The 25,531-nt window shown below is 42.6% G+C and overlaps 1 protein-coding gene across 2 annotated transcripts in view; it reads right to left on the reverse strand.

The window, feature by feature from the left end:
* Nucleotides 1-1,748: 1,748 nt before the first annotated feature.
* KCTD16 (potassium channel tetramerization domain containing 16) overlaps nt 1,749-25,531 on the reverse strand; it is a 494,134-nt gene continuing 470,351 nt past the window's right edge. For both annotated transcript variants that reach the window (XM_077473066.1, XM_077473065.1), the window contains one exon: nt 1,749-3,382. In XM_077473066.1, the coding sequence (XP_077329192.1) occupies nt 2,931-3,382 (452 nt within the window). In that variant the 3' untranslated portion in view covers nt 1,749-2,930. The remainder of the gene's footprint in view (nt 3,383-25,531) is intronic.

Here is a 25,531-nt window from a genome sequence, read left to right on the forward strand (position 1 = left end):
GCAAGGCACTGTATGAACTCACCAGAAGCTCTCACCCCTGCAGGGGTAAAGAGCACATAGTAAATGGAATCTCCAGTCCTGGTGTCCCTGGAACCAATACGTTCTCTTGCTCCGAATAAGGTGCATATAATGTAGTATCCACATAACAATCAGAAATGGGCATCCATAGTGTAGACCCAAGAACTTGCCCATGCACATTGCATTTAATTGGGGCAATTGGAGCTTTTTATCTTCTACGCTTATGGAAAGCTGTTTTTTAATTTTTATTTGTGTCAAATAAAACATTTTTTTCAGACTTACGCTATGGATTCCCGTTTCAGATTTTTATGTGGATACCGCATTTTATGCACCTTATTCGGAGCAAGAGAACGTATCCGTTCCAGGGACACCAGGACTGGAGATTTCATTTACTATGTGCACTTTACCCCTGCAGGGGTGAGGGCTTCTGGTAAGTGCATACACCTAAGGGGGGGCACAAGAAGTCATCTTGTTTGTTGCACAGAAGTCTAGATAAAGTTGCATCACTTGAAAACCAGCACAAGTTACTTTATTGAGAATACGGATATTTAATATTAAGAGACCTTCTTTCCCTTTCTCTCATAAATATAATTTTATTTATGGACTGAGTATTTATAACATTTATTTCTACACACTTATTTGGGTTTTTTGCTGTGTTCACACAATTTTTTCTATTTATCGATTGAATTTTCACTTTTATTATTTATTTGTTCCATATATGATCTCGTTTTTGATTCATTTGGTATTAGTGGATCACTCTGCTATGTATAGACATATTTTTATATAGAAATCAGGACATGCTATTAGCCATCAATCCTATGGTGGATACACTTCTCAGGTGTGAACAAGGTTTTTTTCTTTCCTTTTTGATCTCATTGCTTTTTGTATATTATTTATTACACTACATAGGAACTTGCCTTCATATATTTCTCACTGTCTCATAGAGATCTCCCACTGTCATATATTAATTTACAAATCGTTATGTTTAGGTAACACCTATGCAATTTCTTAAATTTTTTTTAGCAGTGCCATTTTCCCTTTTGTGAATATTTGTTCTTTGGGCATTACTTTGTGGTGTCTTTATTTGGGAAGCTGCAGCTATACCTTTACCTAAGGGGGGAATCAGTCTTTTAATACTTTTTACAATTTGGCACTGCGCTGCTTTAACTGGTAATTGTGTGGTCATGCAATGCTGTACCCAAACCAAATTTTTTATTTTTTTTCCCACAAACATAGCTTTCTTTTGGTGGTATTTGATCACCTCTACGGTTTTTATTTTTTGCGCTATAAACAAAAAAAAGTGAGATTTTTGGAAAAAAACAATATTGTTTAGTTTTTGCTATAGTAAATATCCAATTTTTTTGTTTTTTGTTTTAAACTAATTTCTTATTCAGTTTAGGCCAATATATTTTTCTCGCGTGCACCTTCTAATGCTCTTAAGGGAGTCAACGTACCTGTATGTAGTTTTGCGCATGGGTGCCAACCTGCTGAGGTATATGTACGCCACCTGTCCCTGTAACTATACATTTTTTGGATATCCTGTTACTTTCTGTAACAGAAAATGGTCCCCAGAGCAAAAACAGATGGAGAATATTCCCAGAGAGTAGCAAAAGTCTGAGAGGGATTTAGGTCTTGAATCTATCCAAAATAACATTTTTTACTTCACATACATTTTAATCATTCATTAGTAAATTAGGTCTATCCAGTAATCATGTGAAACAAAGCCAATGTTTACTGTGTGAATGAGCACTTAAGACTTTATTATGCACTTGTACATCAATGAATTTACACATTAGTTGTTACCACAAAAGCCCTGTACTTTGCAAACATTAGTCATAAAGTATTTGCTGTGTCCATTTTACCAGGGAATGTTTCCCTACTTGGAGTCCACATGGGTGATAGATGTTTGTAGACTAAAATAAGGGAAGGGCTTTGATTTCTTAGTGGTAAACACCATCCACACATCTCAGAGTCCTACAAAAATAGAGATAATGAAGCAGCCACAGATTATATGACCACACAAAGCAGCCGTCTGACTTGAAAGAAAGTGCAGAGTAACAAGGATATAACAAGACCAATAATGTATGCAGTAATATATTCACTAAATGTAAACCCTCATGATATAGTTTTACTTTACTTTTTTTCTTTGTTTCTTTTACTCATGTGACCTCCATTCTCCCATAAGGAAACATGCATTTTTGAAGTGACACTCTTCCAGAAACTTTCTTAACGAACACACACTTTTTGAAAACTGAGGAAAACGAAGGAAAAAAATAAAAAAGGACATAAATAAATAAATAAAAACTCCAAAGTATCTGTCTGTTAATGTTCAATGTCTACTATGTTTGTGCTATTTGTGTTTTTTTCAGTATCCATCTTGTTCAAATTTGAAAAGAAAAGAAAACTTTGTGCTTCCACAGAGAAATAAAATAGTACCCTGTAACTATCAACGTTAAAAGGTAATGCCACCCAAAACTAAGCAGTCAGTCTTGCACGGACAATGGTGTGTTACACCACCCAAAAAAATGGGTAAACTTCTCAAGTTGTTTTCTCTGCTCCAGCCCACAGATCTTGGCTTGGCCTTCCTCCTTGCTATGTCATCAGACTCCTGATGTTTGGAATGAAGCCAGATCAGACAGATGTGTGATCTTGGACGGAGTTCTTTCAAGTTGGTGTCTGATCATACCCACCAGAGTAAGGCCAAAACTGAGTGATTAGTTTTAGGCAGACTTGCCTTTAATGCCCTTGCTGCTGGTTTGAATTGGTCAGAATTGGACTTTGTATCACGTTCATCCAGCAGCAACAGGGTTAAAGTGGACTATGTATATAGGCAGTAGTTTACGTGGACATGGCAATCTACCAAATAAACAATAGGCTTCATATACCAGTGATTTATAATATTTTTGCCCTTTCTATAGGTGGTATTTTCGCAAAAGGTCTGATTGCCATGAATACTTCCTCTCAGGGAACCTTTCTGGTATTTTTATTTTCATGAAATCCTGAATACATTTTTCCAGCTCTTCTTCAATAGAAAGCTTTTCTTTCACAACTTTTTTTTTACATGTGTTGGATTCTCTCGACCCAGTCGTTAAAGTTCTTAAAAGGTCACTTTTCCTTCGGATTTCGGATTGCTGGATAATCTGCACTGGTCCTTTCTTGGCTGGTCGGTCTAGAGTCTGTATATTGGACTGGCGAGTTACTGGACCACAGATGACTGTTTCTTGAGGAGAGCTGGCTTCAGATTGACTATCACAGCTGGATGTAGAAAGTTCATTGCACGATGTCCCACTTTCACCCTCTTTGTCCCCCTTTGTGTTTTTACAACAGCAATCACAATGAGTTGAAGGCCATCTATTAGGTCCTCCTGCAAATAAAGTAAATACATATTATTTATGTAACGATGAGCAAAATGTCATTCATCATATTTGCTTGAAAATTAAACTCGCTTAGTTGCTGAAAAACCTTGAATCACCTCTATTCAAGAAAGGGAATTAGTAGTTGTATCTCTTAGCATAAAAAACAAACATGTACCAAATTGACTTCCAAATCCTCTGCTACTTCTAAATAGAGAACACTATGTTGCATACATTTACTGCAAGTATCAAAACCTTAGCCAGGTTCTCAAATAAAACAAAGAATGGCTTTATTCATAAACCTTAAAAACAAACTTAAAAAAACATATAAATAGTATAAACATACATATATAGGATGCAAAAAAAAAAAGCATACACCCCCCCCCCCCCTCCACCCCCATTTTGTAGAATCTCAATAAAGCGCACTTTGTGGTCTCATAGAATTTCTCAGTATAAGCCCATCACATAAGTAGCTATCATTCTAGTTAGATTATGTTTTGTACAAAAGTTCCATGCACCATAGTTTATGGTTCCTCATACTATATAAATATGGAGTGTATGTAGCTATCATATAGTCCATGCTAGCCTGTTGGTCAGCAAAGCCTGCTCCTGAGCTGGACTATCCTGCATGACGTGTCCCTCCTTCAGTGTACTCCTCGTACATATGTGCCTCATGAACCGACTCCTGTACTTGCACTGATAAGTAATCCATGTGTCAACACAAATAAAGACAGACCTGAGTATTTGCAGCGCTACAGTGGGATTTATGATTGTAGTGGATTTCTGCACCTTAATGGCTTGCTCTGAAATTCAAAGACTCAGTTTGGCTTTGTGCTATCACATGGATTACTTACCAGAATGAGTACAGAACTTCTTTCATGAGTCATCATTGTACAGGAGGGACAAGCTGTGCAAGTGTGTTACTTGCTGGTCATCAGACATATCAATTCATTTTCTATATTTTGATTTCAAGTTCAATACTAATAATCAAGAATAAAGTCATGTTTTATTTCTTTTTTTGCTTTTCAGAAATCGAGTTCCATACGCCATCATTTGGTTTCCATATCCCCAAGTGGCATTGTTGCCAGTGGTTAAAAACCCTAGTCTTAGTGGTTGCAAAATAAATACATGGATAGAACAATAGCAGCATTGACGCAAAGTCATGGTGAATTCATATTTTCATTTTCGATGGCACCGTACAGAAAAAAAGTGAACTATATATATAGGCGTTCAGAATTACTGAGTGGGTAAGCCCAACACACACACCAAGTGATTAAAATGAAAAAATAAGCATAGATCCACTATATTATTAGTTAAATGCAAAAAACTTCTGTACTTCTGTTTAAAGACAATTGGAACCCATGTATGACTGGTTTTATTATGCCAAAACAACTCAGTGAGGAAATTTACAAAAGCAGCAGTGCTTGTGAAGAAATGTCGCCTTAGAAAGGTGGGAGCCTTCCAGTCTGTGAATACTCAGGCCAGGGACATTTATAGACCCATTCTTAGACTTCTTCTATATACAGCTCTCAAAAATCAATAGTGGCTAAATTGAAAGTTATTTAATTCTTGCCTTAGGAAAAACTATTGAGTGACACCCTGTAAAACTGGCCTTGTGAATTTCCAAGAAACTTATACATGAAGAGTATTGATTACTTCTTGTATTGGCTCATTTCTAAGATGCTTGCCCTTTTCGTGTGTTTTCACTTTGTTTCTGCCTCATCTACCTTTCTTATCAAATAAACTGAACCTACTGTTACAGCTTTCTTAATAGCCAGATTCCTAGGTTATAAAACGTAGACATGTCACGGAGAAAGGTGTATCATTTACAGTAGCTTTCCTTAGTGGCCTGGAATACCTTTGTGATATCAACACAAAAAAAAGTTGTTTTTGTTATTTATTACATATATGTATATGTGTGTGTGTGTGTGTATACACAGTAATGACATTTTCGCAGAACTTCAAATACTATACATTCACATCATGCTCTACCCTCAAAGAGCTTACAGTCTAATATACCGATCTCAAATACACACATACACTGAGGCCAGTTTAGATGGGAGCCAATTACCAGCATGTCTTTTGGAGAGTAAGCAGAATCCAGAGAACCTGGAGAAAACCAAAGCAAGCACAGTGACAATATGCAGACTCCACAATTCTGTCAAACGTTGGGATGCCGTTTCTGAAATCTTTATCTGTCTGGCTGACAAGCTAACCCTTTTGTATCAACACTTTGAGCAAGGAACACAAAGGCAGATAAGAACTTCTGGTTTAAATTGACCTTCCTGATTTGCATACATATTCCTGTTCTGTAACTCAAAGTATTGGAAGCCAGTTGAGCAGTGTAACTATAGCTACCTACTGTGCCTGATTTCGAGGGACTCTCCTCAATTTGGAACAAAGTCCCTTTGTACCTCTTTCATCTTCATTTGTCCCTCATTTTGGTCTGATCAATATAGTTATATATAAAATGCATCTTGCAAATAGTGTTTCACAGTGCTAACCCTTTCATCTGATTTCTAAATTGTTGCATTTGTAAATTTCAAAGGCCAGTAAAAAGGAATAGTAGTGGTAAAAAAAAAACATTTGTGGGTTTAACTAATATTTTTTCTTGTATATTTTCCTTTAAGGGAGTGTCACAGGGGGTGTGACCTATGCCTACATACTTATGCTATTAGATGTATCTCGTTCCCATCTCAGAAAGTTGGGAGGTTTGGCTTAACAGACAGCTAACTAGCATTTTCAAAAGAAAGTATGTAAAAGCACCCCCTTTATTCTCTCATGACAGGTTTGCTTTAAAGCTGAACTGAATCCAAAAGTAATAATTTGGGTAAATTGCTAGCTCAAAGCAAACCAGTGCTGTGCCTTGCATGTACATCTTTAACAGCCTCCCGTCTGCTGTATAGGCAAATGACAGCAGGAAGGATGCTCTCTTGTTCTGGGCCATTCTGGGTTCCCTGTTCATATGAGGTCGCCCTGTCTCACCAGGATCACGTCCCTGGGACGTGGTGCGCTCCCAATCTTGTAAAGAGCCATGGCCGCAGCTTTTTCCCCATATGATCAGCTGTGTCCAGTCACAGCTAATCACATGTAAACGAGAGGCAATGCAGCCCCATCAGTAATGCCAATATGTACCCATCAGTGACACCATACTGTGCCCATCAGTGATACTAATCAGTGCTGCCTTTCAGTGCCCATCCGCGCTACCTATCTGGGCCACCTATCAATGCCTATCAGTGCCCATTAGACCTGCCTATCAGTCCTCATTAATTCCATCTATCAGTGCTCATCACTGTTGTATATTAGTGTCTCCTCATTAGTGCCACCCCATCAGTGCCCTTCAGTGCTGCCTCATCACTGCCCATCAGTGCAGCCTATCAGTGCCCATCAGTGCAGCCTCATCAGCGCACATCAGTTAAGGAGAAAAATAAACAAAGAAAAAAAAAATGTTTCATCATTTTCGGTTTTTTTTCTTTCTTTTTTTTAGCAAAAAATATAAAACCCAGTGGTGATTAAATACCACCAAAAGAAATTTCTATTTGTGGGAAAAGAATAATAAAAAAATTCATATGGGTACAGTGTTGCATGACCGTGCAAGAAGGGGGTGAAAGTGTCCTGTAGGCAAGTGGTTAACTGCCAGCTAACAAATAAATACACCGTTGAAACATATATATGGGGATGGTGTTTCCTGCCAAAGCATTTGTATTTCCGTCTATTCACTTCTGGAATTTACCCAGTCCTACCACACAGCACAACCAGCCAAGTGACTCGATTTTTCTCTATATTAGTTAAATCACAGAGTTAGGTCACTTCATATGACTGGAAGATCCTGATTGTAAAGAATGACCGGGGACAGACCTTCACAGCTTGTTCACTGTGCTGGGAGCACATAGTGAGTGTGCTTCCAGAACAGAAAAGCTGTTCCCAATAAGTGCCTGTTCACACCAGAACTCAGTGTGCAAAACCTGCGTTCCATGTGCTCTTACTTCACCGCGTTCCAGTTGCACGCCGTGTGTAATCTGCTGCTGGTGTCAATAGATTACCAACATCCCAAATGCAGATCGCCAATGCAGCATGCTTGCCTGCATCAGATCGCATGATACCACAGTAGTATGAGATCCAGTTGCAGTGCGTTTTTAAAAGTAGTGTGATTCAGTGAGAAAATAACAAATCGTCCTATTGATTATTTTGAAAATCCACAATGAAGGAGAATTTGGGATAAGATATTTTTTTTTTTTTTGCAATATTCTTCATGGTCCTTGTTACTGGAGGCATGGCAGAGATATGTTCTTTGCCCTTATATCTTGTTCTATGATGTGCCCCCCTTTCCCATTTAATAAGGTTGGAAAATTTGTTATCAACCTGGCCAAACAACTAGCATTTTTAGCAGCAGGGATGACCAATGGCAGATTCCATGACACCTTTCCTTTAATTGTGAAGCTACTATTCCACTATTATGGTATCCTAAATACATATAAAAGCATCTATGCTTAGAAGACTTAATTACATATATAGTTGAAGTATTCATTTGTACCATAAAATACACATTAGAATTGTTTAGATGTGTCTGCCTACACACACAGACACATACTGTATATATGGATGGTAGGTATAAAAAATGTATTTTAAATCTGATATTCACTGCTTTAAAAACAATGTCAACTTTCAATTATTTTATGAACAGAAACTTATACAAAAGTATGGAGTAAAATATATAAACATTGTCTACTTTTGACACACCAGAGAGGTGTGAAAGGGTACCTGGAATAGCTTTATGATTAGCTCTCCTGGTGGTAGCAAATTTATCTTAAGTAACTTTTACCATTTCAAGAGCCCAAGCAGCATGAAATTCTCAATCCCCTAAGCATCACGATTATAAAGGCAACATCTTGCCAGCTTGATGAGTCCATTAGGGAGAGTGCAGTATACCAAAAGAACACAAAGCAATAAGCAAGAAAGGCTAAATTGCCTTTAACTTTAAAAAGATACAGAAAAGAAAAGAAAAAACATATGTTTAATCAAATCGTCATAGAAATATCACTGCAAAAATGACAAATACTTCTACTTTGGCATTCACTACGCAGAAAAATAAAACAGTGATTGATTGACAAAGTCTTGCAATTTACACAAGGACACATTTCCCATGTGTCACACCATCAATTGTTTAAGCTGAAAATGTATTTTACAGCAAAGTTAAGCTTACAATAAGAAGGGCACCTACTGTAGAGTTTTATTCTCTACAAAACATCCTAGTTTGTACAGGTTATTTTAGGTAAAAAGAGAGGATTTTTTTTTCTTTTTTGGAATGACTGATCTAGGCTTCAGTGCCTTGTGTGTTATGGATCTGGAAAAAAAAGAAAACATGAAGCCAGCTTTAAAAGTCTCAACTTCAGTTCCTCATACTTTTTCCAAGGAAGTGACTCACTAGAAAGAGAACCCAAGATCAAGATGAGTATTGGGGCCTGTACCTTTAAAACTAAGTCAACACTAACATGTTTAACCTCAATTTTTAAAAACCTTTAGAACATTAAATGGAAATGTTTGTGGCCAACTGCCCATCACACCTAGATGAGTTTGTTGGACATCCAAAGTGTGCCTATTTTTGGGTTTCTGTGGGAATTTGTGCCTATTCAGACAAAAGAGCATTTGTGTAATCAGGTACTAATGATGGACCTACCTCACTGGTATGCAGTTAATCTCAGACGAGTTTTTTTTTAGGTTTCAGGCACATCTCTGTGCAGGGCACCTGAGTTCCTCCACACCAGGGGTCTCAAAAACGATGGCCCTCTAGTTGTTCAGGAACTACAATTCCCATCATGCCTAGTCATGTCTGTGAATGTCAGAGTTTTACAATGCCCCATGGGACGTGTAGTTCAGCAACAGTTGGAGGGCCATAGTTTGGGAGTTCCCTGCTCCACACCAAACTCAGCAAGCCATGTCTTTAAAGTGGTTGTAAATCCTTACAAACCACTTTGACCTACAGGTAAGCCTAGATTAAGGCTTACCTGTAGGTCCAAGAAATATCTCCTAAACCTACACGGTTTAGGAGATATTTGACAAAACACAGGCACCGAGCGCGCCACTGTCAACGGCGATATGCCGCGAGTGGCGGCTCCCGTGCGCATGCGCGGGAGTGACGTCATCGCAGCTTTGTTGAATGACAACGGCGGAGCAGTGAGACCCACCCAGAAGATGGATGCTCCGGACTACAGGGGACAGCCGTGACATCGCTGGCTCCTGTGTCAGGTAAGTGACAATGCATAGTAGTCCATTATGCTTTACCTTTGCAGGGAATCAAAGAGGAAGTAAACTCATCAGGGTTTACGTCCTCTTTAAGAGCCTGGCTTTGTGCGCAATGGCACACTTGTGCCGGGAACAAAAAACAGCCTTTCCCAAACGGTTGTCACAAGATTGGAAGTGCACAATTGTTTCAAATGTGTTTGTATGCTGTAGCATTACCTTTCACAGGACACACCGGAACTCAAAATATGTGGAGGGGTGTCCACTTTCCTTTGGCCTTATAATGTAGGTGTGTCAACTGGTGTGACGATATCTATCACCTAGAAAATAGTGAGATGAATGGAAGGTGTGTGCTGCTCCATATCAAAATTAAAATGCAACAGACTAGTCATTCTACAGTAAAGAAAATGGAGTACTACATTAAAGAGGAAAACAAAACAGTAGGTATAGCAAGCTTGCAGTTTGCTCTGAAAACGTACAGAGCATTAACAAAAACGATCATAGACATCACATGATCTGGAACCACAGTGATTGGCTCATGATCCTTAGTATGAAACCTGTTGCTTTCATTGATAGCCTAGTTTCAGAACCAGGGGCTTGCACAAGTGTATGCCTACAATTCTAAATTGTAGTGTACATTAAAATTTTCTTAGCATGGAGACTTGAGTACTTGAGAATTCTGATCTACAAATTAAAGTCGGGAAGGGGTTACAGTTGAAAAACACCACTAGGTGTTACAAAAAAAAAGATTCTCTTGTTATAAAAGGGGTTTTAAATTTAGGAGGGTTTTTTTTTTTATCTTAATGCATTCTATGCTTTGAGATAAAAAGCCTTCTGTGTGCAGACGCCCCCCTTAGCCCCCCTAATACTTACCTGATCCCCATCTCTGCTCAGCTAAAAAAAAAATAGACTTTACAATCACTTTAAGTGCAGCTAGTGTAAGTACCTGATTCTGTTTCAAAGCCAAACTAAAGTCCGCTGGGTAGGCTCTTGCCATAAAGTGAAAATATGCACAAGATATTGACATAAGGCACACACCTTGCGGTGTATATACAAAGTTTAAACTGCTAGCAGGTAAGGCAAATGTTTCTGGAAGAATATTTGGCATGTCTCTTCTACCCAAAAATCTTTAGCGCTAAGCAGTTTTTATTTTTATTTTTTATTACAGGACTTTATTTCAACTAATCTCAGCCTCCTATGTTCCCCAGTAAAGCATCACTTCAACTGGGAGAGGGAGGGCCAGTGCTAGGAGCCAATTAGTTGTGCTGCCCTGCACAAATGCTGACAAGGAACATATAGATAGGAGGAGTGACAGGGGAGTGAACAGTGGGATGGGTCATCCCTGCTCTGCTGTTCCTTTAACATCAATTCACAAAGGGCGACATGGAGGTGAGCTTGTTGTACTGCTTAAATTCAGCACAGAAAAATCAGGCCGCAAACCCGGCTGCTGCTGTGTGATAGGGCTGTGTTTATCCCAAGAATGTATGGAAAAATACATAGCCTTTTACAGGTGAAACCACTCCTTAGGTGTGTTTCAAAGCCCAAGTCCATAAAACTTGCAAATTCTTCCTCTCGGTGTGGCTAAGCCTGCACTGCAAGGGTTAATTGCTCGTTTAGGACTAGGGGGCATTGGAAAGTAGATTTACTTATTCCGGCCATAGTCAGAGATTTTCTTTCCTGCAACCATGGGTTGCAGAAAAGTAGATTTCTTGATTCCCCCATCAACACAGCGCCATTGTGTTCTGCTGGTAGTAGGAACGGAGGAAGCTGTCCCTGCTGGGAAAATACAGTGATTATTGATAGCGGCTATAACTGCCACTAGCAATAATCGCATGTAAACCTGACAAAAAAAAAGCAAAAATTTTGAAAAAAAAAGCAATATTTTTTACTTTTTGTTATAATAAATATCTCCAAAAAATATATAAAAAAAACACTTCTTTCTCAGTTTTGGCCGATATGTATTCTTCTACATATTTTTGGTAAAAAAAATGGATTGGTTTGCGCAAAAGTTATAGTGTCTACAAAATAGGGGATAGATTTATGACATGTGTCCTAGGGAGTGATTCTAACTGTAGGGGGGATTGTCTCACTAGGACATGACAGAGATCACTGCTCCCAATGACAGGGAGCAGTAGATCTTTGTCATGTTGCTAGGCAGAACAGGGAAATGCCTTGTATAGGTATCTCCCCGTGACATGATTGCGGGGCCCCCAGCAGACATCGAATCCGCAGGACCCGCAGGCACACTCTTGGATTACACAGCCGGCACGCGCCCATTTAAAGGGGATGTACCTGAATGCCCATTTGCCCAGCCATGCCATTGTGCCGACTTATATCGTTGTGTGCTGGTCGGCATGGGGTTACAAAACACATTCTGTATAGCTGGTTACTAAGGAGCAGGCTGTGAAGCCAGCCGATGCATCCTTATCAATGAGTCATCAGCTGTTGCTGGCAAAAAAAAAAAATCAGGGAAAAAACAGCGTCCCCCCCAATCCATACCAGGCCCTTTAAGTCTGGTATGGATTTGGAGGAGAGCCCCATGCCAAAATATAAGAATCCATACCTGACTCTTATCCGAACATGCAGCCCGGCAGGTCAGGAAATTGAGGGATGAGCGTCTCCTTCCTGAACCATACCAGGCCACATACCCTCAACATGGGGGGGGTGCTCTGCCCTCCCACCCCAAAGCACCTTGTATTCATGTTGATGGGGACAAGGGCCTCTTCCCCACAACCCTGGGTGATAGTTGTAGGGGTCTGCAGGTGTGGGGCTCATCGGAATCTGGAAGCTCCCTTTAATGAGGGGGCTCCCAGATCCCGCCCCCCCCCTTATGTGAATGAGTATGGAATACATTGTACCTTTACTCATTCACCAAAAAACAAAAAAACTAAAACACACACAGTTTTTGACAATTCCTTTATTAAAACTGAAAAAAACAATGTCCCCCGATGTAGATCCATCGTCAATCACGCCGCCCGCGGGGCCAGACCCCAATAAAAAAGATCAAAAATGCATAAAAAACGCAACACCTCCGGGTGCGGGGTGAATTACCATGGTTTACTGCACCGCTGCAGCTCTCACTTCCTACTTTACCACGGTGCGCTATCCTGCTGCTGTGGAGTAACAGCAGAAGCAAGACAGAGCAGTAGACACTTGGCAGGATAGCTCATAGTGCTCTCTCCTGTCTACCCTGCCACAGTGCACTTGATGGTGTCAACCAAGGCTCAACCACACCCCACTACAACTCCCTCACAGGGGGAAAGCACACCGCATTAAAGGGTAGCTGTAGCCAAATTGCACTAACAATAGGAGGGCCTTACAAAGGCATTGTTAAATATCATGGGTGCATTATGCACAGGGTTCAGAAGTAAACTACATACAGAGTGCATCATTCAGGAATGTGATACAAACAGGATGCAGAAGTTTGCTATGTACAGGGTGCAAGGCCCAGAAGTTCACTATGTACAGGATGCAAGGCTCAGAAGCTCGACATGTACAGGGTGCAAGGCTCAGAAGCTCAATATGTACAGGGTGCAAGGCTCAGAAGCTCAATATGTACAGGGTGCAAGGCTCAGAAGCTCAATATGTACAGGGTGCAGGGCTCAGAAGTTCGCTATGTACAGGGTGCAAGGATCACTATGTACAGCCAGGGTGCAAGAATCGCTATGTGCAGCCAGGGTGCAAGGGTCGCTATGTGCAGCCAGAGTGCAAGGATCGCTATGTACAGGGTGCAAGGCTCGCTATGTACAGCCAGGGTGCAAGAATCGCTATGTGCAGCCAGGGTGCAAGGGTCGCTATGTGCAGCCAGAGTGCAAGGATCGCTATGTACAGGGTGCAAGGCTCGCTATGTACAGGGAGCAAGGCTCAAAAGTTCTCTATGTATAAGATGCAAAGTTAAGTCGCAGTAAAAGACCAGATAACAGGGGCCATTTACTACGTGATCGCTACGTCCGATGGAGCAATCAGTTGTCAACATACCTGTACAGCTCCTCCCCCCGATCATGACTCATCCGTGCCACATCCATACCACATCAGTGCTCATCCATGCCACATCAGTGATAATCTGTGCCACATCAATGCCTAATCAGTGCTCATCCATGCCACATTAGTACTCATCTGTGCCACATCACTGCTTATCCGTGCCACATTAGTTGTCATCCGAGCCACATCAGTGCTCATCTATGCCACATCAGTTCTCATCCATGCCACATCAGTGCTCATCCATGCCACATCAGTTTTCATCCATGCCACATCAGTGCTCATCCATCTCACATGCATGCCACTATAGTGCCTCAAAAAATGTATTAGGTAGTCAAATTAGATTTCACATGTCCCTAGAACACCAAATGGTGCTCCCTGCATGTTGGACCGCTGTATGTGGTCAGGCTGTGCAAAAGTCTCACACATGTGGTATTGCTGTACTCCGGAGTAGTAGCAGAACATATTTTGGGGTGTAATATTTGCTATGTACTTGCTATGTGTTAAAAATATCATATAAATGGACAACTTTGTGTTAAAAAAAAAAAAAAATATGCACTTTTATTTTCTTTCCATATTTTCCAAAATGGTGGAATGACATGTTCAAAAGACTCAAAAATTGGGTCATTTTTGGGCGTTTCCGTTGGCCTGGTAGTCAAGAAATTAAATGTGTAATGTATGTCCCTAAAACACCTGATGGTGCTCCCTGCATTTTGGGACAGGCTGTGTAAAAAGTCTCACACATGTGATATCCCCAGGGTCGTCTTAATGAGCGGGCACACCTGGGCACTGCCCAGAGGCTCGAGCTGCCTGGTGGGCCCCTTGCACTTCCCTTGTCTCCTTGCGGATTAGTTTGTAACATGTACTACTTTGTTAAGTCGATCAGGTCATCAGGAGCATCAGCGGTGTTAGGGGAGGCAGTCTGTAAAACCCCACTCTCATTTAATCAAATTAGGCTGTTCCTTGGAGATCTTCAACATCTCCAGAGGCAGCCAGAGTTTGTGGATGGGGCCAGGGTGGGGCTGCCTCCTTCACTCCTCCCAAAGACTCATTCACTCAATCTGAGGAGGAGAGACCACAGCAGCCTGGGAGTCTTTGCATCCAGCAATGCTGTGACTGAGCACGTCACTGCATACTGCACTAACCTTCCAATATTTCACCCTTTACTCTCCACCTACCACTATACCTCCCTATACTACCCAGACCTACCACTATACCTCCCTATACTATCCAGACCTACCACTATGTACCCTATACTATCCAGATCTACTGTACCACTATACCGTCCTATACTATTGAGACCTACCACTATACCGCCCTGTACTATCCAAACCTACAATTGTACTGCCCTATACTATCCAAACCTATCTCAGAACTGCCCTATACTATCCAAACCTACCACTGTAGTGCCCTATACTACCCAAACCTTCCACTACACTGCCCCATACTACCCTAACCTGCCACTATATCGCCCTATACTACCCAAACTTGACTCTATACATTACTACACGCTATTCTCTACCCTCCTAACCTCCTGTGTGTACAGGGAAAAAAAGTCAGTGTATAATGGGGGCAGTGTATATGGGAGGTGGGGGGGAGGGGGCAGTGTGTACAGAGGGCGGGACAGTGTATATAGGGGTGAATTTAATTTGGGATAATTCCCTTGTTTTCTGTATTTGTTGTTTTTAATCAGACTAAAAAGTGATGCCCAAAATGTAGCATTATTTAGCCACACCCACTGCATAGCGCACCACAGGTCATCTTCTCCCTGGTAGGGGCCCTACCTACCTTTGCCCAGGGGTCCATGATGTTATTAAGATGGCCCTGGGTATCACCATACTCAGGAGTAGTATCAGAATGTGTTTTGAGGTGTAGTTGCAAGTATGCATATGATTTGTGAGAGAAATAACCCGTTAACCGGTTCCCGACCGGCCTCTGCAGTTATACTGCGGCAGGTTGGCTCCCCTGAGCAAGCCTTCTTAGCTGTACATTGGCACTTTAAGAGACTGAAGAAGGCACGCGCATCCACAGCACATGCCCGGAGCCGAAATGAGCCGCAATCACTCGTGACAGAGCGCAAACCGGGATCTGTTTGTGTGTAAACACACAAATCCCAATTCCGTCAAGGGAGATGAGACAGATGTGTGTTCATACTAAGTAGGAAACACCAATCTCTCTTCTCCCCTAGTCAGTCCCCTCTCCCCGCAGTTAGAACACACCTAGGGAACACAGTAAACCCGTTGATCGCCCCCTAGTGTTAACCCCTTCCCTGCCAGTGGCATTTATACAGTAATCAGTGAATTTTTATAGCACTGGTCACTGTATAATTGTCAATGAACCCAAAAATGTGTCAAAAGTGTCCAATTTGCCCGCCACAATATCGCAGTCCCCATAAAAATCGCAGATCACCAACATTACTAGTAAAAAAATAATAATAATAAAAATACCATAAATGTACTGTATCCCCTATTTTGACGATATGACTTTTACGCAAACCACTCAATATACATTTATTGTGATTTTTTTTTACCAAAAATATGTAGAAGAATACATATCAGCCTAAACTGAGGAAAAAATTGAAAAATAAAATTGGGATATTTATAATAGCAAAAGGTAAAAGATATTGGGGGTCATTTACAAAGATAAATGCGCTGCGCCAGTTCATACCTTAATTTAATTGGCACATGCACAGCAATAATAATATGCCATTGATAATAGTGGATGGTGCATCATTAAGAGTCCATTCACAAAAGGGCAACACGATTTCCAGCGTGACTTTGGGAGGCAACTTGGACACAACTTTAGTATGAATCACAGCTCAACTTGGGGTGACTTCAGCATGACTTAGGGTGACTTACAACATGACTTGAAGTCGCCCCCTGGCCAGGCAACTTTGGCTGTGGCCAATCACAGAATAATCAGCTCTCGAGGGGGAACTCCACGCCAAAATTTAAATAAAAAAACGGCATGGGTTCCCCTCCAAAAGCATACCAGGCCCTTAGGTCTGGTATGAATATTAAGGGGACCCCCGTGCCAAAATTTTATTAAAAAATGGCGTGGGGATCCCCCTCAAAATCCATACCAGGCCCTTAGATCTGGTATGGAGTTTAAGGGGAACCCCATGCCAAAAAAAAAAAAATTGCGAGGGTCTGCGGGTGGGGGCCTTTAACAAGGGGACCTCCAGATCCTGCACCCCATGTGAAATGGTAATGGGGTACAAAAGTACCCCTACCATTTCACAAAAAAGTGTCAAAAATGACAATTCATATACATGGGAGGCTCCCACTGTGTGACTCTGTGTGACTCTTCTCTTCTGAAGTGAAGTGTCACACAGCGGGAGCCTCCCATGGATGCGGAGCAGCCCAAGAATGAAGCGAGGAAGAATACGACGTGGAGGAAGATGCCGGATGAGAACACTGGAGCAAGAAGCAGAGGATCAGAGGAAGAAGAAGATGGAGGAAGAAACCGAAGGAAGAAGACCCGAAGAAGATGGAAAGAAGAAGACTAAATAAAGGAATTGTCAAAAACTGTCTCTTGTCATTTTTGACACTTTTTTTGTGAAATGGTAGGGGTACTTTTGTACTCCATTACCATTTCACACAGGGGGCTGGGATCTGGGGGTCCCCTTGTTTAAGGGGGCTTCCATATTCCGATAAGCCCCCCGCCCGCAGACCTCCACAACCACCAGGAAAGGGTTGTGGGGATGAGGCCCTTGTCCCCATCAACATGTGGACAAGGTGCTTTTGGGGGGCACCCCAAAGCACCCTCCTAATGTTGAGAGCATGTGGCCTGGTACAGTTCGGGGAGGGGGGCGCTCTCTCGCCCCCCCTCTTTTCCTGCGGCCTGCCAGGTTGCGTGCTCGGATAAGGGTCTGGTATGTATTTTGAGGGGGACTCCCACGCCATTTTTTTTCTTATTTTGGCATGGGGTTCCCCTTAAAATCCATACCAGTTCTGAAGGGTCTGGTATGGATTTTGAGGGGGACTCCCAAACAATTTTTTTTAAAATGTTGGTGCAGGGTTCCCCTTAAAATTCATACCAGACCTGAAGGGTCTGGTATGGAATTTCGGGGGACCCCCATGCATTTTTTTCTTAATTTTTTTTTTTTTTTCTTAATGCTGTTTTTAACAATGAACGTTTATGTGTATTGCCAGCTCATCCCCAATGCTAACATGACCTGTGTGCAAATATCCTTTAAAAAAACAAAAAAAACATAAACGTGAACCAGCGTAAAAAAAAAAAGTTTAGAGGTGCGCTCGTTGAACCTATGCAAATGCATTTACGTTGCTTGACATTTACTAAGATTTTGCCGGCGCAGTGAACCAAAGCATTTGAACGTGCGCATGTGCAGTGCATAAATTGACCTTACGCAGTTCTAAGTGTACTTGCAGGAGCAGCAGCCTTGTTCAGAAAAAGTTACTTTCTCATTCTATTTTGGGCATATTTGTTACTTGGGCAGGTATTACTATACTTTCTCACATCCCCCCATAATATTGGCACTTCCAGCTTCTTTAAAATTTGAGTTGAAGATGGCGTGCGTCATGTCTATAGTCACGCACTAATCCTCCTTCTGTGCGCCGAGAATACTATAATAAATGGGGAATGTTACAGGTGCAAATGTTTTGTAAATATGAAAACGGCTGTTGCGCATCGGTGTGCGCTGCAACTCATGGCGTAAACCATTCGTAAATCAGCCCCATTGTGTTTTTTTTTTCAAAATTGTCACTCTTCTTTTGTTTATAGCACAAAAAATAAAAACCACAGAGGTGATCAAATACCACCAAAATAAAGCTCTATTTGTGGGAAAAAAGGATGCCAATTTTGTTTGGGTACAGCATCACACAACCGCACAATTGTCAGTTAAAGCGACGGAGTGGCGTATCACAAAAAATTGCTTGGTCATTGAGCAGCCAAATCTTCCGGGGCTGAAGTGATTAATATGACAATTTTGTGGGAAAAAAAATCTTAATTTTGCAAAAAACTTAACTTAAAAAAAAAAAAAATCACCATGCCTCTTACTAAATACCTTGGAATGTCTTCTTTACAAAAATGTGTCAATTAGGGCATATTTGTAAGCTCCTGGCTTGTTAGTCCTTGTACACACAGTTGGACAGTGCGACTGAAGATGTCCGATCGGACCGTGTTGTCGGATAAATCGACCGCGTGTGGGCTTCATCTGACTTTTTCCGTCGGAATGTCCGACCAACAAAGTGCCACGCATGCTCAGATCAAATTCCTAGACCAAAGCTATTGGCCACTAGCCTGAACGTAGTCCCGTCGTAACTTAATAACGTCATCATGTTCTGAACGATCGGATTTTCCGACAACTTTGTCCAACCGTGTGTATGCAACACCAGTTTCGGACAAAATTCGATGGAAAAACAGAATGCCCTACTGTGTGTACAAGGGCTTAGTGTCTCAAGAAAGGAGATAGGCCATTTACATCAGGTGTGATCAATTTTCACTGATTGGTACCATAGCGTGTAGACTCTCAAAAAGTTTCAAAAAGATCAAATAACATACACCGATTTATTATTTATTTAATTATTTTTACCTAAGATATGTAGCATTATTAATTTTACTACATTTTTGGTCTTTTTTCATTTATAGCACACAAAATAAAAAATCCTGTGTAAATTTAAAAAAACCTGAAAAAAAGATCTATTTGTGTGAAAAAATTACAAAAATGTCATATTGGTACAGTGTTGCATGAGTGGGTTGTCATTCATAATGTGAGAGCACTGAAAGCTGGAAATTGGTCTGGTTAGGAAGGGGGTTTAAGTGCCTAGTAGGCAAGTGGCTAATCTAGATTTTTGCCTGGATTTCAGCTTTAATTTAAACAAATTTTATAAATCATCCTTTTCGTGTTTACTGAACATTTTATAGCAGCAGCAAAAATAAGGCCATTACATTATTAGAATGAAAAAGATAGATTGTATAAGGACTAAGCAGGAGCCAAACTCTAAGGTAAATCAGTAAAACGTGTTTGGAATATTTAATATTATAGATTTGCATCATAACACTCATTCTTCCTATCAAACCGATATAAATGTTTCATCAACTTGGAAAAAAAATAAAAAAAGTGCACATCTCCATTAGAAGCAGAATACGAAAATAACCACACACCAGTGTGAACCTGTGTCTTTTCCATCCATTAGCATTCATCTTCAAGCTTGCATCGCCCAGAGAGATTATCGTTAAAATAACTGTATTAGTGTGTCTGAAAGCAGAGCTTCACTGATTTCATTAGGCCCGCTCAGCGCACAAGGCACCTGGAGTATTATTTAACAAAATTTCATTTATTTAAAAGTTTGCTGATTATGATGCTAAATGCACATTTCTCTTAATTGGAGACGTCTTCGGCATTTTTCTCTCTCTAATATCAACTCTTGTTCTCCTTTGGCAGCAATAGAAATCAGCCAGTTAATACAAATGCACTTTGCCGTTCACTGCAAATTGCTCTACTGTGGTTTATAGATAGCAGTAATGAGCTGCCATCTGTATATAAATAATAAGGTACAACCAATACATATTACTGATAATGTGCTTAGAGGAAATAGCAAAAGTGAACTTTTTACTCTAAAGCAACTCAACTGCTGTGGTTTCTTTGTTGATTTTCCAAATAATAACAGCCTTGCTAGAAACATGCCAATTTTTTTTTATATTATGTAGGAGGTGAGCAAGTAGAAATGGACATGGTAAGCAGTCGAGCATACCACATTGGTGCTTTGTTCTGCAATGGACTGAAGACTTCTGCAGGTGAGAATCAGCAAATACTACTTTTTAGCAGGATGCCACATACAAAACTATTGATGAGCCACAAAGTTTTCTTCAGCCAGGTTTAATGAGATACAAAGGCTGGCTAGTGGTCTTTGAGGTCAGCGAACACTCTATAACCAGCAATAGCTCATTCAAAAAGTATAATTTACAGATGCAGCTTTTGTAAAGGCGGTTGTATTATTCAAAGACTATAGGCAGCAGGATACTTGGCTAATTGCAAATATATGAAAATCTCCCGTTAAATAATATTCAGTATTATAAAAGTCGTGTACTAACATGCATAGCTTAATGGGTTTCTATTTCAGCAACACTGATAACTCAGTAGAAGTAAGCAATACAAGTACGTTAAAGTGGAATTAAACTCCAAAGTATAACTAAAGGCAAAATGTTTGTTTTGGATAGAGCAGAGATGGATTGGAACACCTATTAGATTTTATTTGCCACCTGTGCCCCCGTTAGAGAGATCCTCTATTTGTCCTGTTTACTGTTATTGAAAGTGAAGTAAAAGAAAATCCCAAATTTTGGGTTGCTCCCAGAAAAGTAAAAGAGGGAACATTTTCCAATGGGGACACTAGTTCTGGTGACTTGGGGGGGGGGCTATGAGATAATTTTCAAGGATTGCTTAACTTCCTGTTTTGGCCAGGATTTCCTTCACCGCCTGTTTTGCCCAGTATTTCCTTCACTTACTGTTTTGCCCAGTATTTCCTTCACTTCCTGTTTTGGCCAGGATTTCCTTCACTTCCTGTTTTGGCCGGGATTTCCTTCACTTCCTGTTTTGGCCAGGATTTCCTTCACTTCCTGTTTTGGTCAGGATTTCCTTCACTTCCTGTTTTGGCCAGGATTTCCTTCACTTCCTGTTTTGGCCAGGATTTCCTTCACTTCCTGTTTTGGCCAGGATTTCTTTCACTCCCTGTTTTGGCCATGGTACAGAAGTGAAGGTAAATCTCTTCAATGGCACACAGATGGCAAAGATGATGGGGGTTATAACCCTCCCTATCTCTATCCAAAGTTTTAAAAAAAAGATGTTGCCTATAGTTCGACTTTAAACAAGAAAAAAATCAAAGGTAGGATTTGTATGACCCTATTGGTCTCTGGTGTCAAAAACACTTCTCCCTGCCTCTGAGCATTTGGGCATGCACAGCTCTGAATGCATTTAGAGCACAGCTTTGTCATCATGACCCAGCCAACCAAGTGTCCAAAGAGTCTAAATCTGATGGAAGACGGGGAGGACATGGAAGTTCCTGTGACTGATAGGAGAACTGTGCAGTGCTGGACGGGATCACTTGCCAAGTAAGTCTGCCATAATGTGCTAGCATGTTGTGCATTCTACTGTAGCACATTATGGCTAATGGGGCCATAACAAAAATTTTATAAATGTTTGGTCAATTTTTAAAACAGAATTTCAACACCCACAAAGAGCAATGGCATACAACACAGATTTACAGTCACAAATTAAATCCCAACTACACCCAAAATGTTTCAGTGGCAGTTTAGCACCTCTGTTAGGCTTTTATTGCTCCTGTGCCTTCTTGCCTTGGTGACAATTAGGGATGAGCTTCGTGTTCGAGTCGAACATACGTTCGACTCGAACATCGGCTGTTCGTCCGTTCGGCGAAGTCCGAACATTTTGGTCCATTCGCGCCAAATTCGTGTGGCGCTCACGGCCCACAATGCACTGTGATGGCGCAGTGCATTGCTGGCTCATGATTGGCCAAGCATGCACTGTGACCCCGCATGCTTGGCCAATCGCAGCGCCAGCAGCGAGGAGAGCCATGATTGGCCACAGGCAGGATGCCTGTGGCCAATCATAGCTCAGGCTGTGTAGTGCACGCCCCACACTATATAAGGCCGCCAGCGCGGCGGCCTTGTGTAGTGTGTTGGCGTCTGAAGCAGTGGGTGTTCTGTGTACCTTCAACACAGTACACACCGATCGTTTTCGGCCGATTTCCGATCTTGCTGTTGTGTAGTGGTTGTTGTCTGCGTGCCCTGACCGCAGTATACACCCCTATATTCACCTCACCTATATAGCTACTGATCTATCTTTTATAATAGAGCTTGCAGTCAGTAGTGTTAAGAGCTTGTGTGTGCTGTCTGCGTGCTCTGTACCCAGTACATACTGCTATATCCACCTACATAGCTGTTCTCTATTTGAGCCCACTTGCCATCTGCAGGAGCTATTGGAAGTTGTGTGTGCCTCCAGCACAGCACAGTATACATCTGTATATACCCCTTTATCTCTGGTGTTCTATAATAAAGGCATCTGCAGGAGTTAGTGGGTGTTCTGTGTACCTTCAACACAGTACACACCGATCCTTTTCGGACGATTTTCGATCTTGCTGTTGTGTAGTGGTTGTTGTCTGCATGTCCTGACCGCAGTATACACCGCTATATTCACCTCACCTATATAGCTACTGATCTATCTTTTATAATAGAGCTTGCAGTCAGTAGTGTTAGGAGCTTGTGCGTGCTGTCTGCGTGCTCTGTACCCAGTACATACTGCTATATCCACCTACATAGCTCTTCTCTATTTGAGACCACTTGCCATCTGCAGGAGTTATTGGAAGTTGTGTGTGCCTCCAGCACAGCACACTATACATCTGTATATACCCCTTTATCTCTGGTGTTCTATAATAAAGGCATCTGCAGGAGTTAGTGGGTGTTGTGTGCCTCTAGCACAATATACACTACCCAACTGCTTTTTTACCCAACTCCATTCAGGCCATTACCATGTCTGGAAGGCCAGCAAGGAGAGGCAGACAGGCGCGAGCCGATAAAAGAGGGCAAGCAGGCTCTGTGTCTAGAGACAACAGTGCTGGTCGTGGACGCGGTGCATTGTCATCAGCACGTGGCCATGGGACACGCTTGTCCTTCTTTTCGGCAGCTGGACATGTTGAGCCGCAACATGCCACGACTTGGTAGAGTGGATGACCAAGCCCTCTTCATCCTCCTCATCCTCTCTCACCCAGTCTCAGGGTACTAGCAAAGCAGCTGCCAACGCATTGTCTTCCCTCCTCTCAGTGTCATCATCAGTGACTCCTTCCCTAGACCCACCACGTCCTCCTGAGGAGTCTCCTGAACTCTTTGAGCACAGTGTTGGGTACATGCTCCAGGAGGATGCCCAGTGTTTTGTGGGCTCTGATGATGACACTCAGCTAGAGGAAGGCAGTAGCGTGAGCGCAGAGAGAGGGGATGCTCAAGAAGGACAGCAATCTGGCAGTCATGTTCCACAAGCTGCAGCATACTGCCAGGTTTGCTACAGCGATGAAGAGGGAGGGGGTGATGAGGGCACTGACTCCACGTGGGTGCCTGGAAGGAGAGAGGAGGAGGAGGAGGCACATGTCCAACGAGGCAGGATGCCCTCCGGGGGCCAGCTTAGGGGCAGCACACCGACTGAATCACACTGCAGAGCTCCGCCTGTGCAGGGCGCTGCCTCTGAGCGTTATTCTAAAAGTTCTTTGGTGTGGGCCTTTTTTGAGACGAGTGCATCAGATCGCACCGCTGCTATTTGCAACATATGTCTCAAGCGTATCTCGCGTGGCCAAAACATCAGCCGCTTGGGCACCACATGCTTGACCAGACATATGTTGACCTGCCATGCAGCTCGTTGGCAAGCGTACCTCAAAGACCCACACCAAAGAACAAAGCGGACCTCTCCTTGCTCCTCATCAGCTGGCATCTCCAACCCCACTAGACCTTCAGTCCTCTCTGAAACCTGCTCTGAGAGGAATGAAGGTGTAGAATTAGGTGTGTCACAGCCAAGGGCTTTCGGGAACTCTGCTAGCAGTACACCCACGTCCGATTATAGCAGGCAAATGTCCCTGCCCCAGCTGCTGGACCGGCGAAAGAAGTTCACTCGCAGCCATCCACATGCCCAGCGGTTGAATGCTAGCTTGGCTAAATTGCTAGCACTTCAACTGCTGCCTTTTCAGTTGGTAGACTTGGCCCCCATCCGTGAGTTTGTACAATGTGCGGTTCCTCAGTGGCAGGTCCCCAAACGCCACTTTTTCTCACGGAAGGCGATTCCGGCTCTCTACCGGCATGTGGAAGGCAATGTCCTTGCCTCGCTGGACAGGGCGGTCAGTGGTAAGGTGCATATTACCGCTGACTCATGGTCCAGCAGGCATGGACAGGGACGTTACCTGTCTTTCACGGCCCATTGGGTCACTCTTCTGGCAGCTGGGAAGGATGCAGGACAAGGTGCAGTAGTGTTGGAGGTTGTTCCGCCACCACACCTCCAAAATGCTACTATTGGTTGTGACACACCCCTCTCCTCCACCCCCTGCTCTTTTTCTTCCTCCATGGCCTCTTCCAGTGCTCTGTCCTCAGAACCAGCGGTGCTCCGTAGGCGTTCCAGGGGCTACGCAAGTACGCAGGCAAAACAATGCCATGCCGTGCTTGCGCTGGTTTGTATGGGGGACAGGAGCCACACTGGGGCGGATGTTTTGTCAGCTCTGCAGGGGCAGGCCGAGAGGTGGTTGACGCCATGCCAGCTTAAGCCAGGAATGGTGGTTTGTGACAATGGCACCAACCTCCTCTCCGCCCTCCGACAGGGACAACTGACCCATGTGCCCTGTGTAGCTCACGTCCTTAACCTGGTGGTGCAGCGGTTCTTGGGCAGGTACCCCGGCTTACAGGATGTCCTGAAGCAGGCCAGGAAAGTCTGTGTGCATTTCCGCTGATCATTTAATGCCTGTGCTCGGCTGGCTGAGCTCCAAAAGGAGTTGAACCTGCCCAAGAACCGCCTTATATGTGACATGCCCACCAGATGGAACTCAACGTTGGCCACGCTGCAGCGGCTGCACACGCAGCAGAGGGCCATCAATGAGTACCTGTGCGACTACGGCACCAGGACAGGGTCAGGGGAGCTCGGTTTTTTTCTCACCACACCAGTGGGGCATGATCAGGGATGCATGCACTGTCCTGTCACTGTTTGAGGAGGCCACAAGGATGGTGAGCAGTGACAGTGCATGCATCAGTGACACTGTACCTCTTGTCCACCTCTTGGAGCATACGCTGCGTGGAATAATGGACAGGGCACTTGATTCAGAACAGAGGCAGGAAGAGGAGGACTTCCTTGCCTCTCAACGCCCCCTTTATCCAGACAGTGTTCCTGCTGTACCACCATCACACAGGAAGAGGATGAGGAGGAGGAAGAGGAGGAG

Source organism: Lithobates pipiens, unplaced genomic scaffold, assembly GCF_037356315.1.
Source record: "Lithobates pipiens isolate NorthernLeopardFrog02 unplaced genomic scaffold, aLitPip1_a1.2 Scaffold_8, whole genome shotgun sequence".
NCBI lineage: Eukaryota > Metazoa > Chordata > Amphibia > Anura > Ranidae > Lithobates > Lithobates pipiens.